Source organism: Alligator sinensis, unplaced genomic scaffold (genome assembly GCF_000455745.1).
Source record: "Alligator sinensis unplaced genomic scaffold, ASM45574v1 scaffold628_2, whole genome shotgun sequence".
In the NCBI taxonomy this organism is placed as follows: domain Eukaryota; kingdom Metazoa; phylum Chordata; order Crocodylia; family Alligatoridae; genus Alligator; species Alligator sinensis.
In genome coordinates this window covers 4,088,667-4,107,798 of record NW_005841833.1, presented here as the reverse complement: position 1 = coordinate 4,107,798, position 19,132 = coordinate 4,088,667, and the positions used below count along the sequence as shown (strand labels likewise).

Here is a 19,132-nt window from a genome sequence, read left to right as displayed (position 1 = left end):
CCTGCTGAAGATCACCAGTAAGTAGGCAGGGCTCCCCGTGCTAGGCACCATTGGTACACACACACTGAGAAGGGCTTGGGTCCCACCAGCCAGTGCATGTTGCACTGTGTGTCATCCTGATTCTCTTACCGTCCCGCTAGGGAGCTGTGCTTCTCTGCTTGAGCTCTAGCTGTTCTGAGGTTCCCAGTTCAATCCCCAGCACACTGGCCGTGGTGGTGGCCATCCCCTAGCCCTTTGCCCTGGCTGAGCTCTGAGGCAAAGAGCTGTTGTCTGGTAGGGCAGACTGAACACCACGTCGCTGAGCTCCTTGCCGTCATGGCCAAGCTCGGGCACGCACTGGGACGCACAGCCTGCGGGGCTCGGGAAGGCTGCGCTCCCCCTCCCCGCCCTGTGTTGACCCGCGCCTGCGAGGGCTGGTGGAGATCGCGCCATGTCAGAGAAGTTGTGTGTTGCTGGCAGCCGGTGTTTTCTTTCTTTGGAAAATCTAATATATTGATTAGCTTTCTTCTGAACAGCATCAATAAAGTGTATAATGGTATGGCTGGTGCCTGCGGCGTCTCCTGCACCGGGCTAAAACCCCCCTGTAGCCAGGAAGCCTACGTCAGCTCCCGCTCCGACTGATGCTGCCCAGGCCTGGCTCCTCCTGGGCTGACTTTCTGTTTCCCCTTTTCCTGGCAAAGCTCACAAATATTCTGCTCATCAGATGTCTCCTTGCTGGTTGGCCTGATCCTGCGCGGGGTTGAGCAGACGTTGTCTGGGGCAGTATGCGGGAGCCAGGGACGCGGCCAGGGCCCGAGAAGAGCCACATACAGGACACTGAAGTGTCACCATCATTTGTCACGGAGTACTCACCTCGCCCAGTAGGCATGGTTACAGAGGAAATAAATGAAAAGGTGGCTTTTCCATTACATCTACCCCTGACTATCCATCTAAGAGCTTAGTTTTTTGGAGTGTTGTTTTGTTTTTTTAAAGCCAATTGATTTCAATGAGAGGAATCCCAGAAATATTTTCGAGAGGCTGCTGGCTGCTGAATATAAAGTCCTTGCTGCCTTTGCCCCTCTTAACTCTTTCTGTCAAACTTGAGCAGCTTTCATCTAAAATATGCAGAAGCAAAGCAGGTATTTAGCACTCTCCTAAACACAGAGCTGACCGTGTATGCCAGTATCTTCAGCAACAGATGCCTTGGGGTTATCAAGAGCTATATTCTATACTGTTTTATTTATTTCTCCTTGGTTCACTGGGCAGGGAACCCTTTCTACCAACATGACCCCCCACTCCAACGTGCACGGGCCTGGTCAAGATGTGTCGTTGGTTTGGACGGAGAGATCCAAGACTGATCCATCTTGTTCCTTCCTTTTGCTTTATGCTCCGGCTCAGGTCGCTTTTAAAATACAGATTGGGACTTAGCAGCTCACCACAGTTCCAGTTGTTTTCTCAGCTGTGCCGTGGTTTCCACCATGCATTTCATCAAATCCTTGCCAGGTTTCCTTTCCCCACGGAGAGCTGATATGTGAAAAGGAGGGATTGCTGAACTTCCTGGTAACGTGACCCAAATAGCGTTGTCCCCACATGCTAACTTAGCGGTGCGCACGTCCACACTGGAGCCTTCCAGCTCCTCCCTTGTTGTACCGCCGGGGTGCGTGCGTGCTCGGCAGCTTTGGCTGGTGCCTCGTGTCTCGTGGTGCAAGACACTGGGGCTGCATCTCCAGAACGTGCCCGTGGTGGCACTTCGCTGGTGGCGGTGCGCTGGCATCCAGCTTGGGGACCTGGTGTTATTTAGGCTGGGCTTTCCTGGCTTACCGCAGGTTGGAGCGTGGGCCTATGCAAGCCTCTGGCCACAAAAGGCAACTACCACCAACAAAATTTTGGCTCAGTCCATGCTACAGCATGCTGCTGGCTGATGGCAAGGGAGCAACGGCTTTGGAGAGCGCATGTTAAAAATAGTGGTTTCCTGAGGCCCAGTTAGGTCTTCTGTAGGTCTCTGTTCGGTGCTCAGCAAGGGGAATTTATCTGCCAAGCAATGGTGGCTGCATTGCCCAAGTGCTTGCATGCTTTTGAAGAAGGCCCCCCAGGTCTTGCTGTCTGTGTAGCGCTTCCTTCTGCTGCCCTTCATAGGGTTTGGGTTTTTTTTAATTGTTTTAGATTTAGTTTCTTGCAAGGTGGTTTTTCAGGGAGGAAGGCCAGTGGGACATGGACTTTGAATGGCCGGGAGCCTGAGATAGGCCCGACTTCGAATGGCCGGGAGCCTGTAGCCTTCTGCTTTGCCTGGCCTCAGGGACAGGGCTGACATTGCCCAGTGGAGAGGCTATGCCTCTTATTGCTGGAAGAGCAGCCGTGACCCCCTAGTCTCCGGGTGGTCTGCTGGGAGCACTGGGCCTCTGTGGCTTGCAGGAGGAAGACCCCGAGGGCAAAGAGTTCGTTCCGATAGCAGGAAGGTGCCTTGTGCCATCCCCTGTGAAAACCCAGCTGTGTTGGGACTACTGTGTGCAGTAACGTGGTACTAGGAGCTGCAGGAGTTTGCAGGCCTCACCTTCGTTGAGGCTACAGCAGATGGCTGCATAAGGATGCCTTCAAGAGGGCCCGAAGGCCAGTGACAATCGGGCCCTTCATCTTCATTTCACAGAGTGGCAAAGCCTGGGGTAAGCTGCATTTCCCCCAGCTCACAGATGGGGAAACCGAGGCGTGCAGCATTGAAAGAACTTGCCCAGGGTCAATTAGCACATCAGTAGCAGAGCTGGGAGTAAAGCCCAGGTCTCCTGACTCACTGGCTCATCTTCTTGCTGATGGCCCATCCAACAAGATGCAAGTGTTTTCTCTACCCCACTCTCCAAACCTCTTTCATTTCAGCTCATTTCAGAAAAAGAGAGAAATAGAGAGATTTTCAGGGAAAAAAAACTTGACAGTGGATGACTACGGGAAGATGTTTTCAAAAGGAGAAACAATTTACAATAATTAGAAATTTATAAAATGTCTTTAAACATGGTGGTAATAGGGATAAGAAAACACTTGCTGCAGTGTAATCAGTTATTAGCAGCTGATCATTTATCTCCATGGATAGTTGCTGCTGGTACATGAGACATGTAATAAAAGGACTCTTGATTAACTAATTTGAATATCTTTTGAGAACAAATTCTGAATTCTCTTTTTTCTCCATTGTAACGGATCCGTACATCTGCGAGATAAACACTGAATGAATATGGTAATGAATATTATTCTGTAAATGTAGCCCTTGAACACTGCCATCATCATTACGGCGCTGTCCTCGGGAAGCCACTGTAATAGATCTAATAATAAAGGGTATTAAATGATGTGAGGAATCTGTGATTGGAGGAACCAAGGTGCGACATTTCTGGCTGAAAGCACTCTGAAGCCTAGCTCCTGCAGCCAAATTGCACGCGACTGAGGGGCCTGGGCCTGCCTTGTCGGACGCATTTGCAAGGGTGCCGTGGTGGGGAGGCCGGAAGGGCTGCCCGGTGCAGTAGGGATGGATGATACTCGCCTTCACGCGTTCGCAGGTGGAAACCGTAGCTCCCGGGGGATCCTGCTGGCTGACACGGCAGTAGCGCTCCCGTCGCCCCCCGGATTGTGGCTCGGCTGACGCCCACCTGATCTCGCTGCAGTCTGGGGTGGGTCCCAGTCTAGCACCGAGCCCTCAGGGCTGGAGCCCGACGCTCCCCGCTGCCTCGGGACTGGCGTCACCATTTACACAGCACGCAGTGGAGGTGGAAGACTGCCCGGTTGGAGCGGTGGCCTCTCGGATCCGTTCTGGGAGACGTGTCATTGCCGCCCAAAGCGGCAGGACACAGTGCCTTCTCGGCCTCCCTCTGGGTTTTGACCTCCCCGCGCGTCGGCTGCACACGGCGGACCAAGGCAGCAAATCATTAGACGCTGCGACCTAGAGTCGCGGGCTGGGAGCTAGGGAGGCCATCAGTAACGCTGTCCATTTGTGCAGGGAAGCAAAGCTCTGGGCCCACCATGAGTGGCCTTTGGTATAACACATTAGATAGCATCGCTTGATATTTTTTAAACACTGCCTTTTCATATCTCCCCTGGAATGGAAATCTAACACGTGTCTCAAATCTCTGCCCTCTTAGAGATCCCATTACCGCCGTTTTGATAAAGTGCTGTAAACCTAGATTCCATTTTAGATTGCAAGATCATATAGCTTACGTCTTGGCACGGTTTGAGCAAAGATTATTTGTTTCACAAGCTTCCAAATGAACGAGCGCGTCATGGCCCGCTGAGCCCTTTCACCAGACGAGACAAATCCGGGTATAGGCCCGGGCCCATCAGCGACAGAAACTGGAGGAATGTTTTCGATATGGGACACGCCGCGAGAACGGTGAAGCCGCTGTCTTTTATGAGAGGCTGATTTTCATCGCATTGCTGTGTCTTTCATGGGGGGTGAGGGGCAAAGTGATCCCGGTAGATCATTAGCAGCAAGGACCGGGTGTGGATCCTGGCTGCTGCGTGTTGTCCCATTGGAATTGCAGAATTTGCACTGTTCGGGGCAGTAGTGGACCCTGGGCCATAAACCCTTAATTCACATTATCGAGCACAACCTGGAAACCAGCCTGCAATAAAAGGAAGAAGTAAAAACTGTTTCCCCAGGGAAGCCCATTGGGTTGTAGTGGGACACCCAAGCAGGGGGCTGTTGGCTGGGGAGCCTGCCATTTCCCAAGGAGCAGGGGAGAAGTTCGTGTCTGGCAGCTGCAGCGAGGCCTGTTTTGAGTCTGGTGATGTCTTTCCCCATCGTGCTTGGCTTCAGCAGTGTGCAAATACCCTTGATTTGCCATGACTCCTGCTGCCTGGTGTTTATTCGTGGTCCTGCCAGCCTCGTAGCTTCAATTCGGATCGTTTTCTCTGGCTCCCAAAATACCAGGAGTCAATACCTGATCGCTTGAGCGGTGGGAGTCCCAGATCAGGTTAGAGCTGTGCATCGTTTTCTCCTCCCAATCAGTCTCCTCCTCCTCCTTCCTCTCTCTCACCCACACAAGACACCTGCTTCCCCTTTCCTGCTAAGCCTGTGCTTGCCCCTCTCCCAGAGCAGCACGTGTTGGCATTGCCAGGGAAGAGGACACCAGTGTGCCTCGGCTGTTTTGTGGGCAGAGTCGTCGCCAGCTCGAGCCGGAGACCTGAGCTCAGAGCGGAAGGCGGCAGGAGATTTGCCTGAGCGAGGCACATGGGCCAGGGCTGCCGGCTCGTTCTCAATAGTTACCCCAAGTCATGGAATAAAGAGCCAAGGAATGCAAGGGAGGCTGCATCCATGGAGGTGGTTGGGAATCGGCTGGCAACTCACTGGAGAACCCACTTCCCTCTGGGAGGGCAAGGAGTTGAACTGGCTGCAGACAGGGGTTAGCATTAGACCATGTAGGCACTAGTTTGACTTTCCCCATTGCTCTTTTAGGGCCAAGATTGTCCAGTCTGATTCATTCATTTTGGTCTGCTCAGGCATTGCAGAGATGCCTGGTGGAGCAGTCCTTCTGCAAAGGGAAACTCTGTTGGCATCACATTAGCCAAGGTGGCAGAGCTGGCTCCTGTCTAGGCTCGGGGCCTGGCAGGCTAGAGGGCCAGCATGCAGATTCTCCACTCTTTCAAATTTAGAGTTGCAGTAGCTAATGTCGGGGCTGGTCTTTCTTGCCCCCTGGCCACCTCTTCTGAGCAAAGGATGTAAAGGAGGACAGAGCCACCTCGGTCTAATGGTGCCGTTGCTCTGGGCTAGGCTTCTAGATGGTGCTTGCGTTCCCTCCACAACCTTTTTTCCCCTCCGTTGTCCTTACTGGTAAAAACACCATAAAATGAACGTGTGCCACCGAACCGAAATAAGCCCCCACCTGGTCGTGCTGCACAGTGGTCGGTCCCTAAATTCTTCCTGCTGTTGCTCCAGGTTAACGTGTTATTTAAGTGCCTCTGCTTATCACTTTTATTTACTGCTGTAAGAAAGGAAGTCCACAGACTGGTGGGTACAATTTACAGGTAATTAAACTCAGCTTGGTAGAATTTAAACATTAATATTGATGCTAAAGTTTTTAATATAACATAGGTAGAAAGAGAGGTATCGATTCCGAAAGTTTTTTTTTTCTTTTCATTGTAGCGGGGAAGGGTTTGATGTATTGGTGAACATCAAAAAGGAATGTCCTCTGCTGGGTCCTGAGACTGCAAATGAGGACAGATATGCTAACAGAGGAACCAGTCAGGAAAACTATTAGGAAAATGTATCTGGGATTGATTGTTTGCAGCCGGCCAGAGCCCAGGGAGGCTCACAGCCACTGTGACCGTGGGCAGTGGATCGGCACTGAGAGCTGAAGCCCCCGGCCAGGGCCGCTCCAGCTTAGGGCATGGTGCCTTCTTCAGTCTCATGCTCTCTCTCTGATTCAGCTGATAGCCGTGAGCTCCTGGTGACTCGCTGCCTGTCCCTGTATCCAGCCCTTTCATCTCTCTCTGCCTGCCCAGCGTGCTGCACAAGCAAGGAGGAGGCACTTCTCAAAGGGCCCTGATGACCTCCCGCAATCCCCCCCTGCTCTCTCGAGAGCTGCCCGGGTTTTCCCAGAGTGCGCTGAGCCCTGGATGCACTGGGGCTGATGGGCAAAAGGCTGCCACCGGGTGCCATTAAGCCACACCAGCTTGTAGCCCTGTCTCTGGGGCACGTCCAAGCTGGGTTTGTAGGTAACTCTCTGCTTCCGTGGTACTCCAGGCGGGCTGCTTGCCTTGCCTCTCTGAGCAGAGTCTGATCTGGAGGGCGAGACGTACCCAAGGGGGAGAGCAGACGAGAGCAGAGGGCAGCTCCCCATCGCCTTGTGCCGTGCTAAAGGCTCCTTCGCACATGATTCACTTAGCTGCTCTGTTGAACCGGGTCTCCCGGCGGAGCGGAGCAGGGGGGGTGCACGTCACCCTGTTGTGCCTGGGCTCCAGTGCATCCCTGGTGCAAGGCAGGGCTGGAGGGGGCTCCTGAGCTGCGCCTGTGCCCAGGGACACGTAGACCCTGAAGGGCTGCCTCTGGCAGCAAGCAAGGCGGGGGGAGCCCTGTGACTCCAACGCTAACGCCTGCATGGCTAATTAGGCTTTTGATTGGCATCCTTTTCCCAGGGCAGCGACTGCTCTTCTCCTCTCTGCGGAGGCAGAGGCCTCTCTGCTTTCCTCTTGCAAACCAGCAAGGACGGTGGAAAGCGCTCTCCGGATGTGTGCTTTCCCACCGCTCACAGCCCCCAAGGCCAGGAGTCAAGCGGGCGATAAACCAGGGCTCAGCAGCAAGAGAGGGACAAAGCTCAGGGCAGGGCAGGCCTCGGCCTCCTCTGCCCTGCAGCGTGGGCTGCGCGGCCACTCCGAGCAGAGCTGGGATGAAAGGCTCGGCGCCCGCTGTTTTTTGGTGCAGGGAGAGCTTCCATTCGAGGCAGCCGCTCTGCTGCCCTTCAGTCGGAGGAAAGGGGAGCGCCCTCCTCTGCCTCCGCCGCGGTGCCTGCGCTGCCAAAACCAAGGTGGGATGGCTTCTGTGGGCGGCTGTGGCTGCGGAGCAGATGGCGTGGGCGCAGCGTGGGTGCTGCCCTGCCACGGTCACTGGGAGGGGGCATTGGCAGCATTGAGCCATCCCTGCCTTCATCTCTGAGTAGTCAGGGCCCTCCTCTGACTGTATTCAGCCCTGTTCCTAACCAGCGTGGAAATGTGGCCGTGCTGGGGGAGAGCGCTGCCCAGGCCGTGGCTGTGTGGTGAGGCTAGAACTGTATTTACTGTGCCTGAGCTTTTATGAAGTTATTAAACAAGGGAGTACAAGCAGCAAGTAGGGCTGTGATTTATTGGCTAATGATTACACCAAAGCCTTTGACTAAGTGCTGTATGTCATGTAAAGCCCTGGACAAGTCCATGAGAAATGGGTTTCCATGCACATTTCATCATTCCAACTCTTTGATCTCTGTCACGGCCAGGAAGTGACAATGAGAACAAGATGCACAACAAAGTGGCTCCAAATCAAACCCGGGTGCTTAGCGCGCTCCGGCTTCCTTGCCTTGCATTGAAACCCCGTTGCTCTCTATCTGCTGAATGGCGTCTCCGGGTCTCCGTGGAGCTGGGAACCTGGATTTCTCTGGGCGCTGTCTGGATCCGGGTCTCCCCGCAGGGTAGAGACGTTTCGCTGCGACTGCATCGTGGCGAAGCCAGCCATAAAACCCACTTCGTAACCTATATCCCTGTGATGCACCAAAAGGCAGTTAAAAAGATGCTGACTGCCATTTTTCACTCCCTGTTTCTCTGTATACACACAGGACTTAGTTTTATCTGCTCTCTCTCCAATATTTTTTTATATAACAGTGAAATATTTATATTGTCCAATAAAAGGCAGTAAGCTTGCAATCTCTCACAAATTCATTTGAGACCAGGCGAGCTTCATTGTATGAATTTCACACCCAGCAGTGACCCCTGATAATTGACTCCATACATCTTTAGCATCAGAAATTTACATAATATGTAGGAAATGATTGATAGCTCCTGTAACCCAGCCTGTCTAACACCCCATCTACCGGGTGCCGCGTGTGCTGCCATCCGTCTTGTGCGCGGCAATCTGTCTCGTTCTGCCCTGCATCACAAGCGCGGCAGGCCCTTTCCCTCTCTGTCCCCCAGCTGCCCCCCAGCCCCTCCCACGCCGGCAGCCCTTTCCCCTTCTGTCACGTCAGCACGGATCCTGTCCCTCCGCCACGTACAGCAGCGGGCCCACGGGGGCTTGTCAGGGAGGCACAGGCCTGCGAGAGGCACGTCCAGTCCCCGGGAGCCACCCTCGGATAGGGCAGGTGTAGCTGCTGCGTGCTCTGCCCAGCACGGGACCGCAGCGCGGATGCTGCTGGGATGCTCTGGCTTGCAGACCACAGAAAAGCAGGGCTGGAAGAGACCTCAAGCGGACCCATCTAGTTCAACCTCCTGTGTGATACAGGGTCTTCCCTATCCAAGCATCCTGTACAAATCCTTATCTAACCTGTTACTAAAACTGCCCGGTCAGCCGTGTCACACAGCACCCGAACCTGCCACAGGTACAGCAGGGGGACTGTGCCCCCACTGCCAGGGAAGGCAAAACCCCTCGCAGTGCATACCCGTCTGAACATGGGGTAAAATTTCTTCCTCGCCCCAAACGTGGTGATCGGCCTGACCTTGAGCAGAGGGGCAAGACCCTCTAGCCAGGAACCTCCAGGTTTCGTTCCAGCAGGACCATTGGCAGAGCCTGAAGCCCCCAGCTTTGGTTGCAGACAACTCCCAGTGCTTCTGCGGGGGGTGAAATCTCCCCCTCAACTAGCAAAGCCCCAGAAACGTGGGGAATACCCATAGTAGAGCATAGGCCTAGCTACCCCTAGATCTTCCCTGACCAATGCATGTCCATCCTCTTCTTGAACACCTCTGGTGAGGGGCTAACGGACCCAAAGAGCCTGTTACAAATATCTGCTTGAGTGGGCTGAGTGTGCCAACCCTGCCCTGCTTCTCTGGCGTCTCACCTGAGCCCCAGACCTAGTCTCCCCTCCCTGTGCGGTGGGGTGCATGGGAGAGGGCAGTTTTGGTCTGCCCCATTTCACAGCCAGCACAGGGAGGGGGACGGTTAGGTGATGTGCCCAAGACTCCAGCAGCGCACTGGCAGAGGAGGACATGCTCCTCCGGCCCACCTCGGGCAGGTAGTCTGGGTGCCTTCCTGAAAACATCAGCACGTGGCATGAAAGTGACTGCCCACGTGACTAGTTTACCAGGGCAGATCTGCCATGCCTTAGCCACGGGCTGACCTGGAGCTCCTTCGCCCAGAGAGCGGAGGGAAAGCGGCCAGAGACTTCCAGTACTTCCCAGTTCCACTGTGGGAGGAAATACCAGACGATCCTGCTCCTGCTACCAGCCTGGATGGGAAGTGTCGGGCTGTGCAGAAACTGGTGTGTGGTCCATGTTTGCATATGTGCATGCAGAAGTATGCACACGTGTGTGTGCGATGGTTTCAAGCCCTGGCAGATGAAGTAGGCTTTCAGACCAGCCTTTATCTGGACTTGACCGGTCCCCGCCGCCCGAGCCTGCTTCCATCCGAAAGAAGCACGTGCCAGCCCGAGCCGCGTTGAGCCTTTAGTGTTAACTCTGGCCGGGCGACCCGACAGACGTACTGTCCACTGCGGGGATCTGTTCTCGGCTACTCTCCGCTCCTCCCCGGCTTCGTGCTCGCCGCAGCTTGCGTGGAGGACTGAGCCCGTCTGCCCCCATCGGCAGTTTTGTGTTGTTTGAGAGCGGGCTGCTTGTTATTCAGAAGGGGCTGTCGGGAGGCTCCGTGATGTCTGTGTCTGATGCGCCGTGGATCAGATGAGCCTATCTGAATGGAAGGGTTGGCACGGGCAGCAGGATTTGTTTAATCACATTCCACATAAGGTTCGAAGGGAGGCGAGGGGGCCGCTTGTTCTGGCGGGCAGAGGGGTTTCCCTTGCAATCGAATCCCCCTGTGCGTGGAGCTGCCTCTTATCTGGACTCCAGCGTTCCCTGCAGGGGCCTGGCCTCCTCCGGCACTTGATACCTTGACGCAGCCCAATGCTGATAATATTAATGGGGCGTTATCTCGCCTCGTGCCTCCATCAAACACAAATATTCAGGAACTTGCTGACCAGTTCTTCAGCCTACATCTCCCCCGGGCCCGGCAGCTTTCCCGTTGGCAGGCCATTGCCCTGGGCAGAAGGAGTTTGCTTTGAACGGCTTCGTTAGAGGAGCCCACTGCCCACCTAGCAGCAGCCAGAGAAAGGGGGGAGCAGAGAGGGCGAGCGGGGCAAGGCAGTGCTGGGGGGAGCCGACGGCTGGGATTTGCAAGAAAGCTCCTGCCGATGTCGGGGACTGTCCAAGGGCAGAGCAGCCTGCAGGTGAAGCACGGAGCAGGCCCCGGGGCGAGTTCACCTGTGCATGCCGGGAGACCAGCTCTGGGGTCAGGGTAGTCTGGGCAGGGGAACATGACTCGTTCCTTGGAGCCAGGGGTGAGGGTTTGGTGCCTGTAGTATCTGGGCAGGGGTGGTGCTAGCTAGTGGATGGTGAGAGCTGATGAAGCAGGGTGAAAATCCCCTCCATGGGCCCTGGGGCTGGGTGAAGGCAGCTCCACAGAGCCTGGGTGGGGAGGTGGGATAAGCAATGTGTCCCACCTGGAGGGCTCCCAGACCCTACGTCCCTTGGATCACTGGTCTGTAATCAGAAGCAGCTACTTCCACCTTCTCCTCTCCCGCTTGCCAGCTCCTCACTTTGCAGTCCCACCACAGCCTGCAGCCTGGGAGGCTGGAGCGGGATCCGGGCTGCTGAGCCGGTGTGGATCACACCTGCTGCGTGTCGTGGCCTCCGTTCCTCCGGACAGATGGGCAGGGAAGGCAGCGCATGCAGTTCATCCCGTCGGGACATCTCCGGGGCTGGGAGGCTGAGGGTGGCCCCGGGGCACAGTCTGACATACATGCAGGTAGTGACCCCCAGACGTGAGACTTCAGCATCCAATTCTTCCAAAAGCAATTAATAGAATTTTTCCCCTTTAGATTTTATGGTTTATGTCTCTTCCCATAGACTGAAGGGCGGTAATTAGAATCGGTGTTAGCAGGTAAATTCTAATGAGGTTTTCATGGCTGGAATATGTACTCTTTCGGGATCCCCGCAGCAGACAAAGGCCTCTGTGTTTTGCCACGTTTTACGGCGCAGGTATAAATTTTTACAGATGTTCTTGCCATGGTACAAGCCGATAACTGCCGTGCGTTTTGGTGTTTGAGGGCATGGGAGGAGAGGCAAAGCCCTCTCGTGAGAGCTTGGGACTGGGATCCGGGACACCCGGGGCGAGTCTTGTTGCTGCCACTGGCTGTCTAGCCTGGCTTACTTAAGTGCCCTGTGCCTCGGGGCCTGGATCTGTAAGATGGGGTTGGCGATGCACTCCTGCTCGGAGACCTGGGTGGAAGGTGCCAGGCGAGTGTTCGCTTTATCTCAATGACCCGTCTTCACCAGGGGCTAGGCTGGCTGCTGGCTGCTGAGATCGGCCCATTTGGGGGCAGCTCCGCGGCAAGAGAAAGCTGCTGCTTTGGGAGCGCGTGGCTGGAGGGAGGGCTGGAGGAAGAAGCAGCCAGGCCAAGGGCCCAGTGACTGGGCTTGCCTGGGGTAGCAGGGTGGAGACAGTGAGGTGGTCACTGCAGGGAAGAGGATCTATATTTGTTTAATTGAGGGACTGGGGGGCACCAGACACATCCAGTACCCGGTGGCTTTTTGCTGGGCATGCCAGGCAAGCATAGGTGCCAAACACTTGTGTGTTTGGGATCCGTGGCAATGCGCCTTCCAGTGAAGTCAGTGGATCTGGGCAGCGTGGCCTTTGGGTTCTCGGGGAGGCCCGGGACATGCCACCGGCCCCCTGCTTCCCCAGCCGCTCTCCTCCCCAGTCCCGGACCCCACGGGCAGGCAGCAGCAGAGCGGACGAGTCCCGTGGCAGCTCCTGGGGCCACGCGCTCCCCTCGTGACATTCACAGCCACTAAGGCGAAGAGGGGTGAGAAGGGAGGGATGAAAAACGCAGGCGCACACGCGTGGCTCCAGCGTGGTGAGCCTCTCCTCGTCTCCATCTGTCTGTTGGCTTGGCCGCCTCCCTGGATTCTGCTTTTTCTTTGAGCTGCCTTTTGCAATCCTGCGTCTGCTGCGCAGTTTCACCCACACGCAGGTTAGCGTGCTCCGAGCCCGACTCCGTCGGCATCCATAATTCTTTAATGAAACATTTCCCTGCACTTGAAGTGAACTGTGCATGATTTACTGCGGGACACACAAAAGGTCAGTTTACTTAATACCAGCACCTTCATTTTTCCAAATTCGGCTGAAATTAAAAAGCCATATATATCTTAAAAATCTTATTTATGAACACTTAAGTATAAGTAAGTCATACTTGGACTGCTTCCCTCTTTCCTGATATATGTAATCTGGCAACGACACAGACTTAGAATAAAATCTGGCAATACAATATGCTGCACTTTACTATTTTGACACTACCACTGTGATGTTTTTTTTACAGTTACTGATGAGCTTATGTCACTGTGCATTTTGGGAAAGAAAGGGGGGGCAAAAAAAAAAGAGAAGAATATTGATTAGCCGAGTTCCCGATGAACCAAACGAGTTCCTTGGTCTTATTTGTTTTATTTTATTTTATTTTATTTTGCATTGGGTACATCGTTCCTTCAATTATTCATGCAACCGCCTTGTCAATATTGCCAAGATGTCTTGGCTTCCTAAGGGAGAGAAATGAATTCTGGGGAGAAATCTATGTATGGTTTTAAAACAAATGCACCAAAAACATCTTTTTTTTTCTTTTCCCCCCTTTTTTATTTTTGTTTTGTTCCAGAAGGAGCTTAATTCTGTTGCTTCCGAGCTGGCTGTGCGGCGGGAAGAGAGTGAACGTTCTCATAAACATTTAATTGAACTCAGCCGGGAATTTAAGAAAAATGTACCTGAGGTACAGTATATTTGCTGTTATGGAATTAACTCAGTAGGGCGGCGTATTTTCCTCTGCTCAAACTAGATTGTGAAAACTGTAGACATAAGTGACTAACAAGAAAGGAAGCTAATTAGCCACAAAGACAAATTATAGTCCCCAACCTTCGGGTATTCTTATGGCTTATTACCGCAGCCTCCAGCGGTTCCATTGTGGGGAAAGGATCCTGGAAAGCACCGAGCCCCTCTCCGAGGCACTGTGCCCCTGCCCCCCGCGCCGGGCTGGGCGAGCGCAGCACCGTGCCAGATCAGGCCCTCCCGCGCTGCCAATAAAAGAACTTTGGGTCTCGAGTAGTTTATAAAAAGCAAGCGTTGAACGCGCCGAGCTGAGCTCTTGGCATCCAGCTCTCAGCCCAGATGGAGTAGGCTCATTTTAATTTTTTTTTTCCAAACTGAATTTTATTTCAGTCGGTTTGGCTGTTTGCTGGGGTTTTGACAGTTTCGGATGCTATTTCTTGCTTGCCTTTCAATGAGGAAGAGAAACAGGAAAGCCTGGGGTGAGGGAAGCTTGGAAAGGCATCGTCGCCAGGCGAGCGGTCAGTGCCCACCGACAGCCACGGCCGGCTGGCCTGCTGGGTGCCTCGCATCATCTGCCCCCTAGCTCCGTGGCACCTGAGATCCTCCTGCCCTTCCTCCGCAAGGACAAAGGGGTTAAAGCTCCATCTTGTGTAAGGCTGGCAAGGCTGAAGAGAGAAAAGTCCCTTGCAGTCCCATCTGCAGGGAGCTGCTTTTTCCTCCGATAGGCTCAATCAGAAGCATTGGCAGCGAAGTGCCCAAGCCCCCTGAACTGTAATGGTATTTGTGGGGGTGACTTTGGCAACCGCCAAGCTGCCTCCAGAAACCCATGCTCCTCCTTGCGAGGATGATGGCACCACTGGCCATAGGTCTCCTTGCTGGCTGTAAGGGTTCCTGATCCCTGTGACGCATCCTCTCTTACCCCCCACTCTTTTGTACAGCCCCATCTCCATCCCTGGCACTCACACTTCCTGAGCCTGCGCTTTGCACAAGACCTATAATCACCACTGCTGTCTCTCACCATAGCATCTTTCAGCCCAGAGCATTTAAAGTCCACGATCCATTCTTCAGAAATTGAAGGCAGGGAAGATGGTGGCACCCGTTCAGAAATTGAAGGCAGGGAAGATGGTGGCCTCTGCTGGGCTGCAGCTGCCTCTGGGAGAGAGCTGTGTCACAGCAACCCCGCAGTACAGAGCAGGTCAGGATGGGACTCGGAGACTGTGTGATCGCACTGCCAGGACAAGGGAATGTGTGCAATCACACTACAAGGGCCCAAGCCCCGGTTTGCTCGAGACACTGCTAGTGGGGTGAAAGCACCAGGAGATCATGCACTGCCCCAAGGGTTCGCACTTGGGTAATGAGGCCGGGAGCACAGTGCCCTCCCCAGGGTTGGCTTGGCACTGTCTCCAATTTAAAGACAAGCTAAAAAAGGAAGGTGGCCTGTGTAGCTGGGAGCATCATTTTGAAAGTTTCCCTCCTGTGAATGCCATTAGGAAGTCATAGGGTCACAGACAACGAGGGCTGGAAGGGGCCTCAGGAGGTCACAACCAGTCCAACCACCTGCTCAACGCAGGACCAGCCCCAACTACATCATCTCAGACAAGGGTTTGTCCAGCCGGGTCGTAAAACCCTCCAAGGATGGAGATGCCACCACCTCTGGGTAACCTGTTCCAGTGCTTCACCACCCTCCTAGTGACAGTTTTTTTCTCATATCTAACCTAAACGTCCCTTGCTGCAAGTTGAGCCCATTGCTCCTTGTGCTGTCATCTGCCCCCACTGAGAACAGGCCAGCTCCATCCTCTCTGGGACCACCCGGCTATCAAATCCCTCCTCAGTCTTCTCCAGACTAAATAAAGCCCAGTTCCCTCAGCCTCTTCTCCAAAGTCCTTTGCCCAGCTCCCTGACCATTTTTGTTGTCCTCTGCTGGACTCCCTCCAGTTTGTCTACAGATCTGCTCTCTGCTTCATTAAGTCCTACGGCCTTGCCTTTCAGCAAACACCGGCAGCCTGGTGGGGATGGGGGCAGGAATGTGCGTAAAAACTGGGGTGAATTGGGTACCAGTAAGGGAGAGGAGTCCTGGGCCTGATCCGCAGCCCCATGAAGTCAGTGGGAAGCTTTTGCCGGCTCCTGTGAAGGCTGGATCCAGCCCTTGAGGCTTTGTCTAAGAACCGTGCCTCACGCAGACATCTCTTGTGCAAGCATGAGTGTCAGTGCCCTTCTGCTCTGACCCTAGTGAGCGTGCCCATCGCTCCCCAGGGTCAGAGCTGGCAAGGGGGGTTAGCTCTGTTTCCCCGTGCTGGACGTGTGTGCCTGTGCTCTGCTCCTCACTCCCTGCTCACGTAGATGTGACTTGCTCTGTAGAGTTTTCCTGGCTTTAGATGAGCGAGAGCAGGACAGGCTCAGCACCGGTCCATCAAAGGGACCACTTGGGCAAAAGCTTGAGAGGGCCCTGAGCTTGGGCAGCAGGATGATGCCACAAGGCCACTTTCCCCTCACTGGCTGATTCGTGGTTGGAGTTAGTCCCGTAACCCTCCAACTTTCTAGGCCTCTGTCTCCACTTGCCCTGGGCTTCATGCCCCTGTTAGGCACACCCCGGCCTCCCCGAGGGCGAGCCTGTCATCCCTGCTGTGAGTTCTGGCTAGCCGGGGAAGGGCTCAGCCCATCCCATGTGTGCTCCCATTTGAACCCCAGTCTCTGGAGAAGCCTATGCGCTTGGCAGGACCGAACCATCTGCCCTGGGCTAGTTGTACTTGAAAAACAGCGAGCGACTTATCCAGCATTTCAAACTGGATGCAGCTGGAGTTACTGCGGAGCTGGCGAGAGATGCCAGCACAGTGCGTGTCGCTGGGGAACGCTTCACACCACCCAGCATGAAGTGAGCCAGAGGAGCCGGCTCGAGGGCCAGAAGGGGGGCACCGTGTCTATCCCCTATTCAGCCCCGCTTTCGGAGTCCTGCAGGTGCCCCTCGCCCTCAGCGCTCCTGCTGAGCTCACGTGACTTGTTCTCATGGGCCAAACCCTATGCCCTGTACTGTAGGCAGATTAACAGGGCTTCATGCTGAAGTTGAGACCTCTGCAGCTCCGTTAGGTGGACTCCGCTGCAGGTTATGGGCTGAAAAAGCCTGGTTGGTACTGCACCCCGTCCCCGAGAAGTGGGGAGTCAGAGAGCTAGGACAGGGATGACCCCTTGTAAACACAAGCGAGCCGAAGGGAAGCGAGTGGAGAGGGCAGCATAATGCCTGCAGATCATCGGCCTCTTCCCGAACATCACGCCCACTCCACCGATGCGCGTGGGCAGGTCCTGCCGACTGCCGGAGGGGTTGCGTGCATGTTCCCAGAGCAGCCCTTGGCCTTGGGATTTAGCAGATCCTCTCAGGCGGTTCTGAGGCACGGCACGTTGAAAGAAGGTTGGAAGCAGAAATTGCAAAGAACAGTCGGTTCCCAGTAGGTGGACAGGCCGGGGGAGGAAGGTGTTAAAGACTGCCTCCTGCACGGGGAAAGTGGGAGAGTGCGGCATCCCAGTCTTGCAGGTCTCCAGAGACTCAGCAGGGGAGATGGAAAACCTTCTAGCCTGTCCCCAGGGGATGCTATCCTTGAGGAGATCAGATCTAACCAGAGCACCAGCTGTAAAGCTTCAGTGAGCAGCCAGGTGGTTGCCCGTGTCCGTAGTTCAGTGTGCGCTTGGCTGTGCGTGCGTGTGTGTCTGGGTGCGTGTGTGTACACAAATACCACTGGGGAGCTCATGTGATATCTGCATCGGGTGAACTCTCTGATCTCTCTTGCAGGAAATCAGAGAGATGGTGGCTCCTGTCTTAAAAAGCTTCCAAGCCGAGGTAAGAAGCCGGCAGTCACGAGGGGTTCTCTGTCGTGGCGGTGTCTGCGATTAGAACGAACCAGGCAGTGGCGATTAATAAAGCCAGACCCCAGGCCGAGTACTCACTCCCTGCACGGCATGCTCCCCTTTCCAGCTCTCACTGATGGAAATCACAAGCACACGCTTCCTTTGAACCTGACACGGGTATTTAGCTTATCTGTTTGGACCCCATGAGCCCAGTGCCTCCCTTCGCATCATACCTGGTTTGTATTGTGTTCCCCATCTGATTATCTCGGTAGGTGTTGTGGGTATTTTCATGTGTCCTAAGGAATTCTCCCAGTCTAGGTGCCGGCCTGATGCCAAGGGATGTAAATGCCTCCACCGGGACGGGTCGGTGTAGGAGAAATATCACGCTTCACGGCATTTTTTTCCTTAAATGATCGCTCTTCTGGGGGCTGCTTTCTGTGTTCCTCTAATGTGCTTAGATTGAAACCCCTAGAGAGATGTAGGCACTCAGAACTCACCAGCAGCAACACATTAGAATCTGTCATCTGCTGAGCATTACATTATTTTAAATCTGTCTCTTTGGAGCCACGTAACTGCATAAGAAAATATTAAAGTAAACAATAACTGGATTTACACAAATGTGGCTGATTTCCATATTTTTCATCACTTCATTTTATTACTCAGTTTACTGATATGCTCATTTATTTATAGGGCAATCCAGTATTGATTCATTCCAATGCACTATGCATAAACACATAAAAGAGAGTGATAACAATAGGAATACATTTTCAGTCTTTTAAATACTGCATTTTTTCCAATAGCCGTCATTAGATCCGCTATGAGAATATGAGCTGTGTGCTTCGGGGAGTCTGGGAGTGGCTCTGGGTTTACACCTGTGTAAACATGCTCAGGATCCAGTCCCTCGGACTCCACGTCTTATGTGGGTGCTCTCTCTCAGTACCTTGTGTGTCTCCAGGAAAGCTGTTGATTTTTCCCTCCAAGGGGATTTTTAAATCTTAGCCCTGACAGGGAAGGTGTTTAAACTCCCAGCCCTTGAGCACAGGGGTCTGTAGCAGTGAGAGACATCCCACACTTAAAGCAGCACGAAGGGTTGCGTCGCTCGTGGAAAGGAGGGCAGTGGTTTTGGGCACCTTGATCCTGCTCGTGCTGAAGTCAGTGGTAGCATTACCATGGAGTCAGCCAGCGTGGGTGTCATCTGAGGAACGGCAGGCCTTTAACTCAACTTTGGGCAAAAGGCTGGGAGAGGAGCTGGTTTACAGCCTTGGACCCTGGCTCACCCCTGTGCAAACAGGACGAGAAGAGAGTGAGAGGATCTGCGTGGGCAACGCTGTCTAGCTGTGCATCCAGTCCAGTGCTCCACTGACTCTTCTCCTTGCAAACGCAGGACCCGGTCCATCAGCACTTTCTCAAGTCACTGGGATTTGTGGCCAAGTCCAGGCAACCATGCCAGTCTCCTCCTCCATTTCCCTAGGGCAGGACTATGTGAAAAGAAAGACGGGGCAAGTGGGAAGGAGTCTTCTTATTTGGAAGCAGGCACCGTTGGGTGGTGTCAGTCCGCACAGCGCCTTGGACTTCCGCAGAGCTGCGCTGGAGGTGCGCTGCTGCGCTTCCAGCCCGTTGGCGTTGCTGGAGTGACCTTTATTTCCTGCCAGCCGGCGATCCAGTGGATTAGGTGGGGTTGTTTGTGAAAGCTAGAGTAGCCTGGTGCAACACAACTGTCCTGTTGTCAAGACATCTCCTGACTTGGGGGCCAGCCGGCATCGTTAGGGACCCAGTCCAGTCCTGACCACTAGACCTACG

The 19,132-nt window shown here is 54.1% G+C and overlaps 1 protein-coding gene across 1 annotated transcript in view; it reads left to right on the top strand.

The window, feature by feature from the left end:
* Window positions 1-19,132, top strand: part of CUX2 (cut like homeobox 2) — an 87,422-nt gene that overhangs the window by 7,291 nt on the left and 60,999 nt on the right. The window contains 2 exon segments of the mRNA XM_025199847.1: window positions 13,332-13,439; window positions 17,277-17,324. Coding sequence (XP_025055632.1) covers window positions 13,332-13,439; window positions 17,277-17,324 — 156 coding nt within the window.